The 17,419-nt window shown below is 37.2% G+C and overlaps 1 protein-coding gene across 2 annotated transcripts in view; it reads right to left on the reverse strand.

Annotated features, from left to right (window-relative positions):
• Positions 1–1,201: 1,201 nt before the first annotated feature.
• Positions 1,202–17,419, reverse strand: part of dpy19l1l (dpy-19-like 1, like (H. sapiens)) — a 34,703-nt gene continuing 18,485 nt past the window's right edge. The window contains exons 1-22 of one of the 2 annotated variants that reach the window (XM_048152844.1): positions 14,442–14,853; positions 13,932–13,956; positions 13,765–13,852; positions 12,011–12,148; positions 11,794–11,914; positions 11,316–11,409; positions 11,089–11,146; positions 10,895–10,986; positions 9,405–9,504; positions 8,783–8,860; positions 8,609–8,695; positions 7,419–7,478; positions 7,245–7,325; positions 6,489–6,590; positions 6,343–6,414; positions 6,058–6,128; positions 5,295–5,319; positions 5,046–5,165; positions 4,729–4,903; positions 4,526–4,625; positions 4,287–4,412; positions 1,202–2,684 (exon numbers count right to left, since the gene is read on the reverse strand). In XM_048152844.1, coding sequence (XP_048008801.1) covers positions 2,513–2,684; positions 4,287–4,412; positions 4,526–4,625; positions 4,729–4,903; positions 5,046–5,165; positions 5,295–5,319; positions 6,058–6,128; positions 6,343–6,414; positions 6,489–6,590; positions 7,245–7,325; positions 7,419–7,478; positions 8,609–8,695; positions 8,783–8,860; positions 9,405–9,504; positions 10,895–10,986; positions 11,089–11,146; positions 11,316–11,409; positions 11,794–11,914; positions 12,011–12,148; positions 13,765–13,852; positions 13,932–13,956; positions 14,442–14,649 — 2,193 coding nt within the window. In that variant the 5' untranslated portion in view covers positions 14,650–14,853 and the 3' untranslated portion in view covers positions 1,202–2,512. Of the gene's footprint in view, positions 2,685–4,286; positions 4,413–4,525; positions 4,626–4,728; positions 4,904–5,045; positions 5,166–5,294; positions 5,320–6,057; positions 6,129–6,342; positions 6,415–6,488; positions 6,591–7,244; positions 7,326–7,418; positions 7,479–8,608; positions 8,696–8,782; positions 8,861–9,404; positions 9,505–10,894; positions 10,987–11,088; positions 11,147–11,315; positions 11,410–11,793; positions 11,915–12,010; positions 12,149–13,764; positions 13,853–13,931; positions 13,957–14,441; positions 14,854–17,419 lie in introns of those variants that run through there. The other variant, XM_048152845.1, reaches the window with a different exon arrangement.

The raw sequence follows: 17,419 nt of genomic DNA on the forward strand, positions 1-17,419 counted from the left end.
ATTTTAAAATTTTGTTTACATGATAAGATTTACATAATACATAACACTGTTAATCTAAAGGGGATGGTAGCATTACAGAGGGGGTCATTTTTTTTAACAAGGGGGATGCCGTGACATCCCATTCTTAATCCGTAGGGTTTAATATGGAGTTGGCACACCCTTTGCAGCTATTACAGCTTCAACTCTTATGGGAAGGCTTTCCACAAGGTTTAGGAGTGCGTTTATGGGAATTTTTGACCATTCTTCTAGAAGCGCATTTGTGAGGTCAGGCAGTGATGTTGGCGAGAAGGCCTGGCTCACAGTCTCCGCTCTAATTCATCCCAAAGCTGTTCTATTGGGTTGAGGTCAGGTCAGTCAAGTTCCTCCACACCAAACTCGCTCATCCATGTCTTTATGGACCTTGCTTTGTGCACTGGTGCGCAGTCATGTTGGAACAGCAAGGGGCCAAACTGTTCCAAATTGTCCAAAAGCTGCTCGTCCATAGAAACCCACTCCATGAAGCTCTCGGCGTACTGTTCTTGAGCTAATCTGAAGGCCACATGAAGTTTGGAGGTCTGTAGCTATTGACTCTACAGAAAGTTGGTGACTTCTTCGCACTGTGCACCTAAGCATGCACTGACCCTGCTCTGTGTTTTTACATGGCCTTGCTTTACGTGAGTTGCTGTTGTTCCCAATTGCTTCCACTTTGTTTTGATACCACTAACAGTTGACCATGGAATATTTAGTAGTGAGGAAATTTCACAAATGGACTTATTGCACAGGTGGCAACCTATCATGGCACCACGCTTGAATTCACAGAGCTCCTGAGATCGACCCATTCTTTCACAAATGTTTGTAAAAGCAGTCTGCATGCCTAGTGCTTGATTTTATACACCTGAATTCAATGATTTGGAGGGGTGTCCCAATACTTTTGACTATTATATATATATATATATATATATATATATACACACACACACACACACACACACAAATATGTACCAAAGACTGGACTTCTGTAAGTGACTAGCCAAATAATCTTTCTCTAAATAGGGACAATTCAAAGAAAATGGAAGATATGTCTGCTCTCGATAGCAATTTACAAACAAAAAGAACGGTGGACTACTTCACTAGCTAAATAAACAGGCCACATTGTCCAGTCGAGTTGATTAAAACAAATACTTAGTGCCTTAATATTTATACAAACAACAAAGACACAATGAAGGATTAAAATAAAACATTTAATTAGGGAAATACAAAATGTTCAGTAACTCACATTAGATATAAAAAAAATAAAAATAAAAAAATAAAAAAAAAGAGAACATGAGTTCTTAAACCGTTCACAAGCATGTCAAATAAAATGTAAAGGACACTTGAATTACAATGGACAATATGCTACAAATTTATACCTTTAATAACTCTATGGCAGTGATTACAGTCCATCATCTTGATTTTAAAGAACTATTATTATCCAATGATATCAGGAAAGACAATTGGGATAAAAACTGTTGCCATTTCCTGACACTTGCATTTCCCTGACAGATGGGAAAGGAGCACAACACTCGCAGACTTCTGAACACTGGTAAACCTCAGTAGAGAAAGAGAAAGTGACACTGACATGATCCAAATGAAAATACAGCTGAGCTTGACAACATTTTTAAAACATAAGATAAAAATACTATTTCACAAGATAGCTTCTCTAGTAAATAACACTGACCATGATTTTCACACACAAAATCTAAAAGTAACAAAAAGAGTAACAAGCAGATGACTAATAAAACTGAATTGGTAGACTTAAAAACAACGACAACAACAAAAAGAACACTATAGACCAGGGGTTGCAAGCTCCAGTCCTGGAGAGCCACAGTCCTGCAGAGTTCGGCTCCAAGCCTGATTAAAAACTCACCGGCCTGTAGCTTCATAGTAACCCTTCAGACCTTGATTAGATTGTTTAGGTGTGTTTGATTAGGGTTAAAGCAAAACTCTGCAGGACTGACGTTCTCCAACCCTGCTGTAGACTATTTTAATCCTCCCTTAAACTATACATATAATTGTCTTGTAGGTCACTTTGGTAAGAGCATCTGCCCAAAACAAATGTAAATTTTAAAACTTTACACAAAAAGGGTTTCACGAAACTTCAGAGGTTGAAAATACTAAGAGTTTAAATAAAATATTTTATGCACAGAGTGAAATGATTTAGGTAAACAATACTCTGGACCATACGCAACCAGCAAACAGCAGCACCACTGATGGCAAAAATCACAGTCATTCAGACAAAATAAATACATTTCAACAAGCATGTGAGCAGATGGTTAAGGGAAAAGGGATGATTCAACACTTGACTCTCTGTGGTGAATCACCTGATTCACCACGGTTTAAACATTTCATACAGTTTATCAAAACAAAACGGACACCAAAGTGGCAGAAGCAGGTCTCAAGAAAAACAGAACTGACTTTTACAAAAATAATCATTGCTGTGTATATACACATGTATCAAAGACAGAAAACAGTAAAGCTGAAGGAAAAACTGCTGTTATCTCATATCTCTCACTGTTTTGGGAACTCGAAGGACTTTGTAAATGTTGTTGTGAAAGACAGTGGAGAAGTGAGGACGAGAATCCCTCGACATGAGAGTGCAAAGTGGCACTTTTCCTGCATTTTGGCTGTCCTCCACATCCCAGATCTCAGGCATGCTGCAGCCGGGCCTGGAGATGAAGAAAAAAAAAAAACGTGTGAGATACATGAAGACATAAAAGGCTAGTTTCTGCCACAGGAAAAAAAAAAAAAAAAAAAAAAAAAAAAAAAGTAATTGTGATTGTGATTTTTCCCCCTTACAATTCTTTTTTTTTTTTTTTTTTTTCACAAATGTGTTTACATCTCACAATTCTGAGGAAAAAGTCTGACTTGCAACATCATATGAATATACTTCCAACATCGTTTCTCTGACTTAATTTCTCCAATTTCTACTGCCATGATAGACAGCATCTTCTCCTACTTCCGACTTCGTTTCTCCAACATCCAACTTCATTTCTCCGGAGTTGTGACAATTTCTCAGACTAAATTTCTCTGAGTTGCAACTTCATTTAACTGAGTTGCGACTTCATATCGCCGACATCCAACTTCATTTCTCCGACTTCCGTCATCGTTTCTCCAACTTCCGTTGTCTCACCGACTTTATTTCTCCGACTTCCGTCATTGTTTCTCCGACTTCCGAATTGGTTTCTCCAACTTGGTTTCTCCGACTTCCGTCATCATTTCTCTGACTTTGTTTCTCCGACTTCCATCATCGTTTCTCCGACTTTGTTTCTCCGACTTTATCCAACTTCCGTCATCGTTTTTCCGATTTTGTTTTTCCAACTTCCGTCATCGTTTCGCCAACTTTATTTCTCTGACTTCCGTCATCGTTTCTCTGACATCGGACTTCGTTTCTCCGACTTCTGTCATTGTTTCTCCAACTCTCTCCTACTTTGTTTTTTCAACTTCCGTCATTGTCTCTCCGACTTTGTTTCTCCGACTTCCGTCATCGTTTCTTCGACTTCAGTCATCGTTTCTTTGACTATGTTTTTTCGACTTCCATCATCGTATCTCCGACTAGGTTTCTCCGACTTCCGATTTGGTTTCTCCAATTTTGTTTTTCCGACTTCCGTCATCGCTTCTCCGACTTTCATCATCGACTTGGTTTCTCCGACTTCCATCATCGTTTCTCCGACTATGTTCCTCCGACTTCAGTCATCGTTTCTCCGACTTTTCTCTCCAACTTCTGTCGTCTCTCCGACTGTTTTTCCAACTTTTGTCAATGTTTCTCCAACCATTTCTCTGACTTTGTTTCTCCAACATCCAACTTCATTTCTCAGAGTTGCAACTTCATTTCTGACTTCCAATAAAATTTCTGACTTCGTTTCTCCAACTTCCAACACTGTCTCTGACTTAATTTCTCTGACGTCCGACATCCTTTCTCCGACTTCCTCTTTCCTCAGACTTCCTTCTCTGACTTAATTTCTCTGACTCGTGAGATATACACAGTTGTGAGTTATAAAGTCCAAATTGCGATATAAACTAATTACAAAAAAAAAAAAAGTCAAAATCCTGAAATAAAAAGTCACAATTACTTTTTTTTCCCTCCATTCCCTGGCAGAAATATACAGAGCCCCGCACGACATGCGGACAAAATGTTTCAGTTTCCACAACTTAATATGTGGCCACAATATAATCTTTTCCCACATGTCACATGTGGGGCTCAGTAGAAACAAGCTTCCATAAGAAACTGACAAACTCAGTGGTAGTAACTCAAAGTATGAGTCATTTACTTGGAGCGTCTGGTGCACCATGAGTCCTCTAAGATGAAATAGTCCACCTGCAGCTTTATTAAGTTTCGCTTTACTTCCTCAGCTGGTTTTCGGCTGTACATGGCATATACCATTTTTGTTCTTTCTCTGAATAATAAGGACAAAATGAAATCAAACACTTTACACTGAGAACAATTTCATAAGAATCTAATAATAGTATAAGTAATTCAATAGAGAAATGCATGTCAAATCGTGTCTACCTCAAACCTGCGTCTTCATAGTGTGGGTGATTCACTATGGCTCTGCCTGTGGACAGTTTCACACTTGCCATGGTGGGCATAGCACCAGCAAACACAGTATCTACAGGAATATTGCATGGATACAGGAGTCAAATTGTTCACATTAAATGAGATGTTTCATTTTGCACAATTAAAAGTAAATCCAAAAGACAGGAGTTTCTCACTAGGGCTTGTGTTGTCCTTGATCCACTCCAAGAGCTCTTCTTGAGGAAAGTTACTGAATTCTCCTATAATGCCCCACTGACTCTGCAGGTTGGCAAATCCTTGGACTGCCATGATGGACAATATTCCTACAACTGTCATCTGGAGTTTAAACTTCTCTCCTATCCAACCAAACAGCTACAGATGAAGAGCCAAGGAAATCAAAACATTAGTGAGTCCAACAGCATTTTACATTTAAAAGTTTTTGCCCAAAATCAGCTTTGTTGCATTCTAAATAGTTTGGAGTAAGTTGCTGATAGAGCGTGAATGGTCGGGTCACCTGTCTGGAGCAGATTAAACAGGACATGATGCACATGTGTGGAGTGAGGAAGAGCTTCAGTCTCATGATGAGCACAGCCAGGACTGCAAACGCCACTAGCTGCAGACTGTGGTACACCAGCTAGAAAAACAACAGTCGTGACAACATAAATACAGCCTTGAGTCATTATATATTATTACACATTTTTGGTATATCATTTTGGTAAAAAACAAAAACAAAAAACAATTAGAATCATAAAACCTATCTTACCACTCCTTTTGCCAACAACTGGGTTCTGAGAGACAGAGAAGAAAAAAATATTGAAGGGAAAAGTTTAGAAGGGACAATAGGCATTATTATCCAAAGAAACAGTCCAATGTAAAATATACACTACTGTTTAAATGTTTGGCTTCAGTAAAACTTCTTGGAAGAAAGGTTAAGGTGATAGTAAAGACATTTATGATGTTACAAAAGATTTCTATCTCAAATAAATTCTGTTCTTCATAATTTAATATTCAAAGAATCCTAAACAAATGTACCACAGTTTCCACAAAAAAAGCAGCACAACTGTTTTCAACACTTAATAATAAAAATGTTTCCTGAGCAGCAAATTAGCATATTAGAATGATTTCTGAAGGATCATGTGACACTGAAGATTGGAGTAATGATGCTGAAAATTCAGCTTTGCCATCACAGGAATAAATTATATCTTAAAAAAAGAAAACAGTTACTGTAAACTATAATTCAATTCAATTCAATTCAAATTTATTTGTATAGCGAATACTATAACAATATTTCACAATATTACAGTTTTTACTGTATTTTTGATCAGATAAATGCAGCCTTTGTGTGCATAAATGGAAAAGAATAAAATCTTTTATTTTACTGAATATTGTCGTTCTTTTTTTTCCCTTTTCTGCCACATTTCCCCTATTTTTAGTTGTTGTCACCATTTATGTCCAAAATAATCATGCCAATAAAGTGCTGTAGATTCATCTGAAAAATCAAATAAAAACCCACATAGAATACTTACTGCTCTGTTTCATCATCCTCTGACTTCTCTGTCTTTTCATTTCTGAGGAATATAATAATGTCCTGTATAGTCTGTCCTCAGGAAGCAAAAGGAGGAAGCATATGGAGGGAGTTTTAGTATAGTTTCCTTTTTCTTAAAAAGCTTAACACTAAACTAACTGATAAACTTGGAAAACTGATGGGAAACTGTAAACTTAGACTACTGCGGCAAATAGATAAAAGCAGGGCACACATAACAAAACTTAGTAGAAAGAAACCATCCATTATCTAAATGAAAACAACTCACCCTTCCAGCAATAAAACCCACTATCAGCACGTTAACTGGAAGCAGCATGGTTTTGATGTACCGAATGAGTGTCTGAAAACACATTCATTACAATGAAAAAAGCTTAAAGGGGTATCTGATGACTGAAAATAGATCACATCACCCACCTCTGCTTCAATGAAGTCAAACTCAGCTGCACACGTGTACATCATTGTGTCAAAGTCTTTGTAGCTTGTGAACTTGGATTTGATCAGACTGCTGATGTGGGCCTATTTCAAAACCAGGGATGCAAACAGGTAAGGGGAAAAAAGGTGAGAACATTGCGCAGGGCAGGGCACTTTTCTTTTTTTTTTTTGCTTTATTTGCTTTACATGCTCATTTGTAGTTATTTTTTATTACCCTATATGTCCAAAACTGTAATTTTTCATGAAAAAAATAAACATTGTTGCAACATTTGACCAAAATCAACATTTGGTTAAAATCTCGTTATAAAGACGAAGTGCTATGCAGGATATTTAAGACAATATTGGCTGATTAGATGACAATACTGTTTGCCACATCTCAGACCTCAAATACATAAATTACCCATTATAGACATAGTAATTTTAAAGTAAAGAGTAGAGGAAACACTGTACGGTACTTACTGAAACAACCAGTACTTTATTTACCCTTGTAAGTTCACAAGTACCCCCCTCCCCATAAAAACACTTTCTCATTGGATCTATGCAAATCCCATTGGTGACATATTTTAATCTCAAAAAAGTGAGTTCTCACTGAAATGTGAGGAGTTTGCATCTATGCAAAACAAAACGAAAATGTCAAAATCCCTGTGAACTGTTTAAAGGACGGACCCCCCCCCAAGCTAAAGCTAACTGATATTCACAGCAAGAGAAAAACACACAGCACTGCTCTCATTTACTCACATCATCTGATGCCCCAAAGATCACAGACAGCATGAACTTCAGAATGACAGTGGAGACCACCCATGCAAGACACTGCATGACCTAACAACAACACAATTGTTTTTGTTTAGTCAATTTTGTGTAAGTCAGGCACATTTTTATTGATGCATCAGCCAACAATGGATGTGCTCTTACCCATGTGAAGATTCCAGGTTTAAATGTACCAACCAAACGGTCTCTCAATGCAATAACCCCCTGAAATGAAAGTAGACCAACCAGTAAAGCTGATGTGTTTCCTCACAGCATATTTGTGTTTGAAGTCATCTATTTGGATGCACTTTGTACTTTAAAGGGTTCACCCCAAAAAAAAAAAAAAAAAGTCATCAATAACTCACCCACATGTTGTTCCAAACCTGCAAGACTTTTTAATGTTCAAAACACATATGAAGACATTTTAAATTAAATCAGAGATTTCTGTCCCTCCACTGACAGTCCACGCAACTACCACTTTGTCGCTTCAAAAAGTTCACTGAGATTGTAAAACTAATCCATATAAATCAAGCAGTTTAGTCTACATTTTCTGAAGGGACTCAATCGCTTTATATGATGAACAGATTGAATTTAGGCTTTTATTCACGTATACACACTGATCAGCAAACAAACAGAAGCTCAACTGAACCTGCTCGATGCGAAAGAACATACCTCTTCCGGAAGCTCAAATGTGCTGCAAGGCAAGGCAATTTTATTTGTATAGCACATTTCATACACAATGGTAATTCAAAGTGCTTTACATAAAGAATAATAATAAAAATAGAACATAAGGAATAGAAATAACGGTAAAAACAGAGAATTTTACCGCAATATTTACTGCGTAATACACAAAAATGATTAATGTTTATGAGTGAATGAAAGCCTAAATTAAATTTGTTCATCATATAAAGCGATTGAGTCTCTTCAGAAAATTTGGACTAAACCACTCAGTTCATATTGGATTAGTTTAACAATCTCTCTATGAACTTTTTGAAGAGTCAATGTGGTAGTTGTGTAGACTGTCAATGGAGGGACAGAAATCTCTCAAATTTCATTAAAATATCTTCATTTGTATTTTGAAGATGAACAAAAGCTTTACAGATTTGGAACGACATGAGGGTGAGTAAAATAATGACAGAATTTTAATTTTTGGGTGAACTAACCTTTTAATCATGGTTATTTATTCAGTTAGGCTATGGCACTATTTGCCTTTGCATGTTCTCTGGAAGACAACATTCATATCATATCAGCAATCATTTCACAAACATATCGGCTTCTGGTGTCCTTAGAAATCATCTATCCTGAGCAAGTATGGGTGTGAATACAGTAATGAGACCTCACACTGTCCAACTCACCCAGATAGAAACCAGTGAAGAGGCGTAGAAGGACGTCAGCAGCATCGAGTTCCCGAACATCAGAAGAAAACAGACGGCCAAGGAGATCTGTGAGAAGCAGTCAGTTCATCAGTGAATCAGAAGGACAACATGAGCAATACTGTGGCTCCATCAATAAAGTCTAGATTACATTACCATATGTGTCACTAAGACTGACTGCATTTTTGACGGGCTCAAATATCCCAGGATATATGAAGCAAAAAGGGATGCAACCTGTGAAACACAAACAATATTGTCATAGCATCCTTTACTATCTTGTTACAAAACAATTTTCTCATAAAAGTTGAAATTAAAACAGGATATTCCTGAGGCATGCAATCATGTTAAACTTATCTACAGACAGTTTTCCTCAGGCAAAAATATGATTACAAATGAGTCTGACTCTGGAGGTGAACTGTACACATTTATTTAATGAAACATACCGTTCAAAAGTTTAGGATCAGTAAGGTATTGCTTTTGAAAAAGAAATTAATACTTTTATTCACCAAGGATGCGTTCATTTTATCAAATGTAAAATCAGTAAAACATTTATTTTACAAATGTTTTCCATTTCAAACAAATGCTGTTCTTTTGAACTTTCTATTCATCAAAAATCCTGAAAATGCATTAGTTTCAATTTCAAAGGGATGTTCAAAGATGAAAGGTTGCAGAAATGTTACATTTGGCTGCTTGCCTGTACTACCTCCAAATATCAGCATTTAGACACAAGCATTTAGTTTGGCATGCTTATGATCTTGTCGTCTCTTCCATCACTCACCTGGGTAAGTAAGACAAATTGAGCAAACTGCCACGGCAGCATGAAGAAAACATTGGAAATTCCCAAAGCCATCATGGTATGCTTGCTTGGGTTCCTTGTCCTTCCAAAATCAAAAATATCCAATAAGATAGATCTTAATTGTATAGAATAATCCAAATCTGTATGTATAGTGGTAAAGTAGATATCAACACATTCGCAGCATTAAATTACATGGGTTGGAAACAAAGTAAAAGCAGATAGGTTAGAGGAAAAACACACATAAATATTGTTTAAAAGTCTTAAAGGGATAGTTCACCCAAAAATGAAAATTTGATGTTTATCTGCTTACCCCCAGAGCATCCAAGATGTAGGTGTCTTTGTTTCTTCAGTAGAACACAAATGATGATTTTTAACTCCAACCTTTGCTGTTTGTCAGTCAAATAATGCTAGTGGATGGGAACTTCTACAATAACAGTAAATAAAACTTGTTTAGACAAGTCCAAATTAAACCCACTATGTCCAACGGCATTCATCACTCGATTCGTTTGGTCTGATCGCGCTCTGACAGCGGCAGTGATGTCTCGCTCTCATTGAAGCATATGTGCGAGACATCACTGCCGCTGTCAGAACGCGATCAGACAAAACGAATCGATTGATGAATGCAGTTGGACATAGTGGTGTATTAGAGGTAAAAAATGATATAAATACTGTTCGGTTTCTCGCACAAACCGATCGTTTCGTGTCTTAAGACATCAATGTGTCGTCACGAGCCGCAGGGTTTAATTTGGATTTGTCTGTCGTGTTTTATTTACTCTTATAGTCCAAGTTCCCGCTGACTTGCATTATACCACTGACAGACGGCAGCGGTTGCAGTTAAAAATCATCATTTGTGTTCTACTGAAGAAACAAAGACACCTACATCTTGGATGCGCTGGGGGTAAGCAGATAAACATCAAATTTTCATTTTTGGGTGAACTATCCCTTCAAGTGACTGCATAACATCTAAAAGATCTTAACGGGATAGTTCACCCAAAAATGAAAAATATCCCATGATTTCCTCACCCTCAAGCCATTCTAGGTGTACATGTCTATCTTCTTTCAGACGAATGCAATCTGAGCTATATTATAAAATATCCCAGCTCTTCCAAGCTTTATAATGGTAGTGAATGGAGCTCCTGATTTTGAAGTCCAAAAAAAGTGCATCCATCCATCATAAAAAGATAGGGGGGTTAATAAAGGCCTTCTAAAGTGAAGCCATGGATCTTTTTCTGACAAAAACCCATATTTAAATCATTATAAACTAACAACTTGCTTCCGCGAGACAGCCTACACAAACAGTCATATACACCTAGGATGGCTTGAGGGTGAGTAAATCGTGATAATTTTTGGGTGAACTATCCCTTTAAGCCATCTCAAAGTACAAAATATAAAGAGTGAATGTGAACCTGAAAGATTTAATATAAACATGAAATTGCTATGAATACACCAAACGTGGGAAGAAAGCAAATTACCGGAGGATGTATGTGAGCAGAAGCATCTGCAGAACCAGGAAGGGGTAGGAGAAGCTCTCTCTCAGAGGTGGCGTCCACATGACCCGAGTACTCTGGGATTCAACGGTTCAAAACAGAGATGAAGCTCTAAATTCTAGGAAACTGTGGTGAAATAAAACACTATCTACACATGCTTAAGAAAACATCCGCTTTACCTCTCCATGGTTAAAGAAGAAACACAAAACTGTAACAGTGCCACCCAGTCGACTGCCACTACAAGAACAGCCAAAAAAGAAAGTGCATGTTATGATTTCGTTTTTGAAACAAGACTGTGAGGATTCAACCATTTGGAATCAAAACGAAACTTCTTAAAGATCCACTTTCTTCTGTATCGATTGAAGCGGTCTCCTCTGACTGAGGTGTTTAATCTAGGCTCGATTACCTTAGATATGTTCCATAAATAAAGAACAGACTCATCATCGCCCCATTTAACAGGAACACAAAGGTGACATAGAAGTATGCAGGATCTCCCAGACCTGTGGAAAAGCCACTCAAGTAAGTAAAATATCTGCAAAATGAAGAACCTTTGGCTGTCAGTAACAAAGCCAATAAAACGGCACCTTCTGCTTTCACTTTTTCTTGCACATTAATAACACTTTAAAAATAAACCTTCCTTCATGACGAGTGTGTTAGCAGAAGTAAAAGTTGCAAGAAAATTAGCAAGTGCAAAAAATAGGTTCAAGACATTTCTAAAGAATGCATTTAAATTGTAACTACAATCAAGGAAACTTTTCTAGGACAGTAAGACAAAATAGAAGGTGATTGCAATAGTGTCATTTACAATGATGTACTGTACTGCTAATGCTCTCTAATATTAAACAACAAGTAGATGTTTGGGTCAAACAAGGCTTCTCAAATACCTTCACAACTCTCCACTGGATCTAGACCCTCCCCTCTGTTGATGGTCCAACACATCTTGGTAGGGAACCCAAAGAAATCCATTGTGCTGGTGAATGCTCTGTACCAGCTGGCCAAGACCACCTGCAGTATAAGAGAAAGTTAATTTCAGATCAAGCAAATACTGTGGCGTGAAGAGATTTCATTGCCATTCAGAAGATGCCAAAGAGGTCATCTTACCTCAGGGTACAAGTTGAACCTCTTAAGAGTGTTTATCACCAGAGGGTATTCAGTGAGCCGGTCATTCATGATCATGTAAAGACCATCCATGAAGGAACGAGCCTCAATGATGGTCTTGAAATATGAGTAATACAATCCCTAAAAAGATGAAGAGTGTGAACATACATACATACATATATATATATATATATATATATATATATATATATATATATATATATATATATATATATATATATATATATATATATATATATATATATATACATACACACACACACACACACACACACAGGGGTTGAGCTGTGAAACTGAAACTCTGGCTAGGAGGTTTCACACCTATATCATGTGTGATTTTACATTCCATCAGTAAGAGCAGAGTGTGTACATAAAATATTGCAATCCACACACAACATAATGGGAGACATATCAGAGTTCAAAAGAGGACAAATTGTTGGTGTGTGTCTTGCTGGCTCATTTGTGACCAGGACAGCAAATCTTTCTGGTGTATTAAGAGCTATTGTGCCCAGGGTAATGTCAACATACCACCACGTAGGATGAACCACATCCAACAGAAGTAACTGTTGACACAAGAGGAAGCTGTCTGGAAGGGATGTCCAGGTACTAACCAGGATTGTATCCAAAAAACATAAAACCACAGCTGCTCAACTTACTGCATAATTAAATGCACACCTTGATTCTAGTGCTGCCAATTTAGTGATTTTGTCGCTAGATTTAGTGACTTCCCCGTCCCTTTTTAGACTTTTTTTTTTTTTTTTTTTAAAGCCTAGAGACAAATCTAGCAACTTGTTGGACGAACCTTATTATCTAGATTCCGTGACTCGCCCACTGATCTGTATTTATATTAATATAGATCAGTGGACTCGCCAGTCTGACGTCATCTAGCGACCGGTTTTAGCTACTTTCAGCTGAAAGCAATTGGCAACACTGTTCAACTCTCCTGTTTCCACCAAAACTGTTCGCCAGGAGCTCCACAGTGTCAATATTCATGGTCAGGCTGCGACAGCCAAAACTTTGGTCATGCATTCCAATGCCAAATGTTGGTTTCATTGTTGCCAACAGTGCAAATCTTGGGCTGTGGACAAAGTGAAACATGCAATGTTCTCTGATGAGTCCAACTTCACTGTCTTTTCCACATCCGTGAGAGTTACGGTGTGGAAAAGCCCCAAAGAGGCTTAACACCCGGACTGTTGCCCAGAGTGAAGCGAGGAGGGGGATCAGTCATGGTTTGGGCTGTAATATCTTGGCATTCCCTATACTGTGCTTGATGGGCACATCACTGCCAAGGACTACGAAACCATTCTGGAGGACCATGTGCACGTAATGGTTCAAACATTGAAGTGAGTGCCATCAAGTATTAGCATGATAATGCACCAATGCACACAGCAAGATTCATGACAGAATGGTTTAATGAGCATGAAAGTGAAGTTGAACATCTCCCATGGCCTGCACAGTCACCAAATCTAAATATTCTGGGGATATTACAGCATCACATATAGTGACCTGGCCACTGTTCTGGAAGAGGAACGGCTCAAAATTCCTCTGGCCACTGTGCAGGACTTGTATCTGTCATGCCCAAGTTGAATTGATGCTGTAACCCCAACCCATACTAGTAAATGATTGTGGTCAATCAGGTGTTTCAGTTTCATTGTCAAACCCTTGTATAACACATACTGTACGTAATACATTAACACAAACCCACACACACGAGAATTCAACAAAGGAGTAATAACCATCTCTGTTCGAAAAGCCATCTCCTTTTCCAAGGACGACATGTGTGAAAAGTGTCTGTCATTTTCAAATAGATGTGAGAGATGATACCTGAAAAATACAGGACAATTTATTTATTTTGTCACAAGAGGATCGTTATTATTAGTTTTAAAGGTCTAAAGGTACTTACCAGTGTAAAAATCCCGCAATAAGAGCTGTGGAGAGAAAAACGTCAGGTTATTTGATTTGTCCAGGTCAGACAAACAGCTACGTGGCCACATTGGAGGACTCTTATCTAGTCTCTAGTCTAGTAGATGACGTGGTAAAGGTTGCCTAATTTAATACAGATTAATGAGCCTGATTAATTATTTTAATCAATTAGCATCTGTGTTAAAACTGAGTGGCTGACATGAACAAATCTTAGGAATTCAGTACATGTGTGGTCATCATTGGCTATATTAACCGAAGTGAAATGAATTAAATTTGATTGGTTGCCAAGTACAGTTAACATGTGAGCATTCTCCAATAACCCACATTTTAAACTGGTATTTTATTGTTGTGTAAGAATAAAATCGTCAAAGGAACTATGAGCTCTACACAACTTTGTTGTTTACAAGCCGAGCTGCTTGATTATCAAAACATGCTAGATGCTAATCTGAATAACCGTTAGCTACCTAGCGGCTAAGATACCAAGCCTTACCGAGAACCAGCACTGTTATTCCTCTTGCAAACGCAGATGGGCTCAAACCCAATTTGTTTCTAATGAACCCAGCAAAAAGTCCGTTTTTACTCTGGAAAGCCGAGCCTTTCCCATCTTTCCCACGCCTGTTTTTCCCTGAGACGGACTGACTCCTGTCCTTCTCGCTGCTCTGGTCCTTGGCATTTGGTTTTCTCGTTTTAGCTACCATGTTTTCATATTTCTGTCCGTAATAGAGGAACAACAGGAGCGTAGATACGCGATAAAATCAGTTGTTTCACTCTTCCAAACGCCTCACATCTGTGTTCCTGCACAGTTTGAGTGCTCTGGGACTTCACTGATCTGTTGAATGAAGCGGGCATCGCCCCCGTCTGGACGCCGCGCTCATCTGTCAGCGTCAGTTACCATGGCAACGCGTTTAACCTGCGGGTAGCCATGATGGTAAATATATGCCTTTATAACATATTAAATATAGGCCTTTATAACATATTAAATATAGTCTAGGGCAGCGGTTTTCATCCTTGTGCAGGAGTCCTCAATCAAACAAATTAAAAAGCAGTTATTAAGACTCTATTTATACTGTGAAAAATTGATATAAACGTGTAAAATATTATGTGGAAAATAGTTTATATTACGATGCATTATTATCTTTTTTACTCAAACCGTACTGTTATATTTATTTTTAATTTATCTGACATTATTCTGTCATTAATTACTCACCCTAGTTCCACACCCGCAAGACCTTCGTTAATCTTCAGAACACAAATTAAGATATTTTTGATGAAATCCGATGGCTCCGTGAGGCCTTCATAGGGAGCAATGACATTTCCTCTCTCAAGATCCATTAATGTACTAAAAACATATTTAAATCAGTTCATGTGAGTACAGTGGTTCAATCAATGTTAATATTACAAAGCGACGAGAATATTTTTGGTGCACCAAAAAAACCCAAAAAAACAACGACTTAGTGATGGCCGATTTCAAAACACTGCTTCATGAAGCTTCGGAGCGTTATGAATCAGTGTGTCGAATCAGCGGTTCAGAGCACCAAAGTCATGTGATTTCAGCAGTTTGACACGTGATCTGAATCATGATTCGATACGCTGATTCATTATGCTCTGAAGCTTCCTGAAGCAGTGTTTTGAAATCGGCCATCACTAAATAAGTCGTTGTTTTGTTTTTTTGGTGCACCAAAAATATTCTCGTCGCTTTATAATATTAATATTGAGCCACTGTATTCACATGAACTGATTTAAATATGTTTTTAGTACCTTTATGGATCTTGAGAGAGGAAATGTCATTGCTCCCTATGGAGGCCTCACGGTGCCATCGGATTTCAACTAAAATATCTTATTTTGTGTTTCGAAGATGAACGAAGGTCTTACGGGTGTGGAACAGCATGAGGGTGAGTAATAAATGACATTATTTTCATTTTCTGGGTGAACTAACCCTTTAACTAAAAATATACACAAGCTTAACTAACAGAAATTATTCTGATAAGAGTGTTTTCCAACAATAATGTAATGAAACAGTGACAATTTAAGTCTGAAGGGAGTAAAGCCTGTGTTTAGGCTATTAAGGAAATGTATTTAGCCAAAGATGAACTTTTATTTTAAATAAATAAAAGCAGCCTACTTCAGTGTGATAAGTTACTATCATTATGCTTAACATTGAGAATTTGAATAATTGTAATGTGATGATCAGGTGCGGATATCTAAATCAGAGAAAATCATCGAGCGGTTGGCAGGTGGATGATTTATTTTTAACAGTGGATTCAGGTACAATACAGACTTTTTCTTTGTTCAATTTGACACTGAACATGGGTTGGAGCTCTTATTTTAAACTCTCAAAGTATTTAAGACTGTTTTATGACTGAAATGTTCAGCGACTGACAGTAATATCCAGTGATGCAAACTACTCAAAATTTTTATGGAATGTTGCCATTTTGATTTGAAAACATGCAATTATTTAATTAATATATGAATAATGTAGCCAAATTCATAACTGAATGTGACGAGACAAGAAAAGTTTTGTGTTTTTGACATATTAGACATACAAATAAGAGTTAATATTTTAAAAAAATTATTTGCAAATAAAACATACTTCTAAGTTAACTACAATAGACCTGGAAATTTTACCAATCTTATTTATTTCTCGTTATTCCCTTAAATCCCTTTTACTCTTTTAATTATTTAATTCATTTTAATAATGATAATTAAAAAAAATCAATAATGCCAATAATAGTGTGCTATATGCTAACTCATAAGAGACATCTGTTTGGGACTCGGACTACGATTGAAACTTTGTCTGTTTATTGAATTTCTAAAAAGAACCGGTTCATAAGAGTCATTTGTTCGGGAATCGGAACACACAGCTGAAGCCATGTGTTGTGATGAAATCAACCGCTTGATGTCGCTGTGATACAGCAAATGAAGCTGGGAGCCGTAAGGTACCTTTGAAAGTAGGCTATATAATTTATATATTAGGCACTAACAGTTAATTTAAACGATATAGTTCTTATGATGTTGTAAAATCATAGCTTATATATTTTCAGCCATATTTGTTGTGCAGTTCTAAACATATTCAGACGATTAGTGGTCTAAATGCTAAAAGGGGGGACATAATAAAATAATTGTAATACTTTGAGATATTCATGTGTTTACTATGTATCCTCAGTAGGGTTTTTTTTTTTTTTTTTTTGGTAATAAATGGTGTAATTTTAAGTAGCTTACAGTGGCACCAGTAAGTATTGGGACAATTAAAAGCCACACATTTAAAATGCATGAATGCTGTTGCATTACATAATCAAACATTTATTTTGTATAACATAGCACAAGTAATTTCACAAAAAAAAAAAAAAAAAAAAAAAAAAAAGTTGGGCTTTAAAAAAAATCAAACAACAGATAGGCCTATCTGTAGGCCTGGTTTTACAGACAGGGCTTAAGTAGGCATTTAAGTAGCTTTTACACATGCCTTAGAAA

The sequence above is a fragment of the Megalobrama amblycephala genome, linkage group LG13 (genome assembly GCF_018812025.1).
Source record: "Megalobrama amblycephala isolate DHTTF-2021 linkage group LG13, ASM1881202v1, whole genome shotgun sequence".
Taxonomy (NCBI): domain Eukaryota; kingdom Metazoa; phylum Chordata; class Actinopteri; order Cypriniformes; family Xenocyprididae; genus Megalobrama; species Megalobrama amblycephala.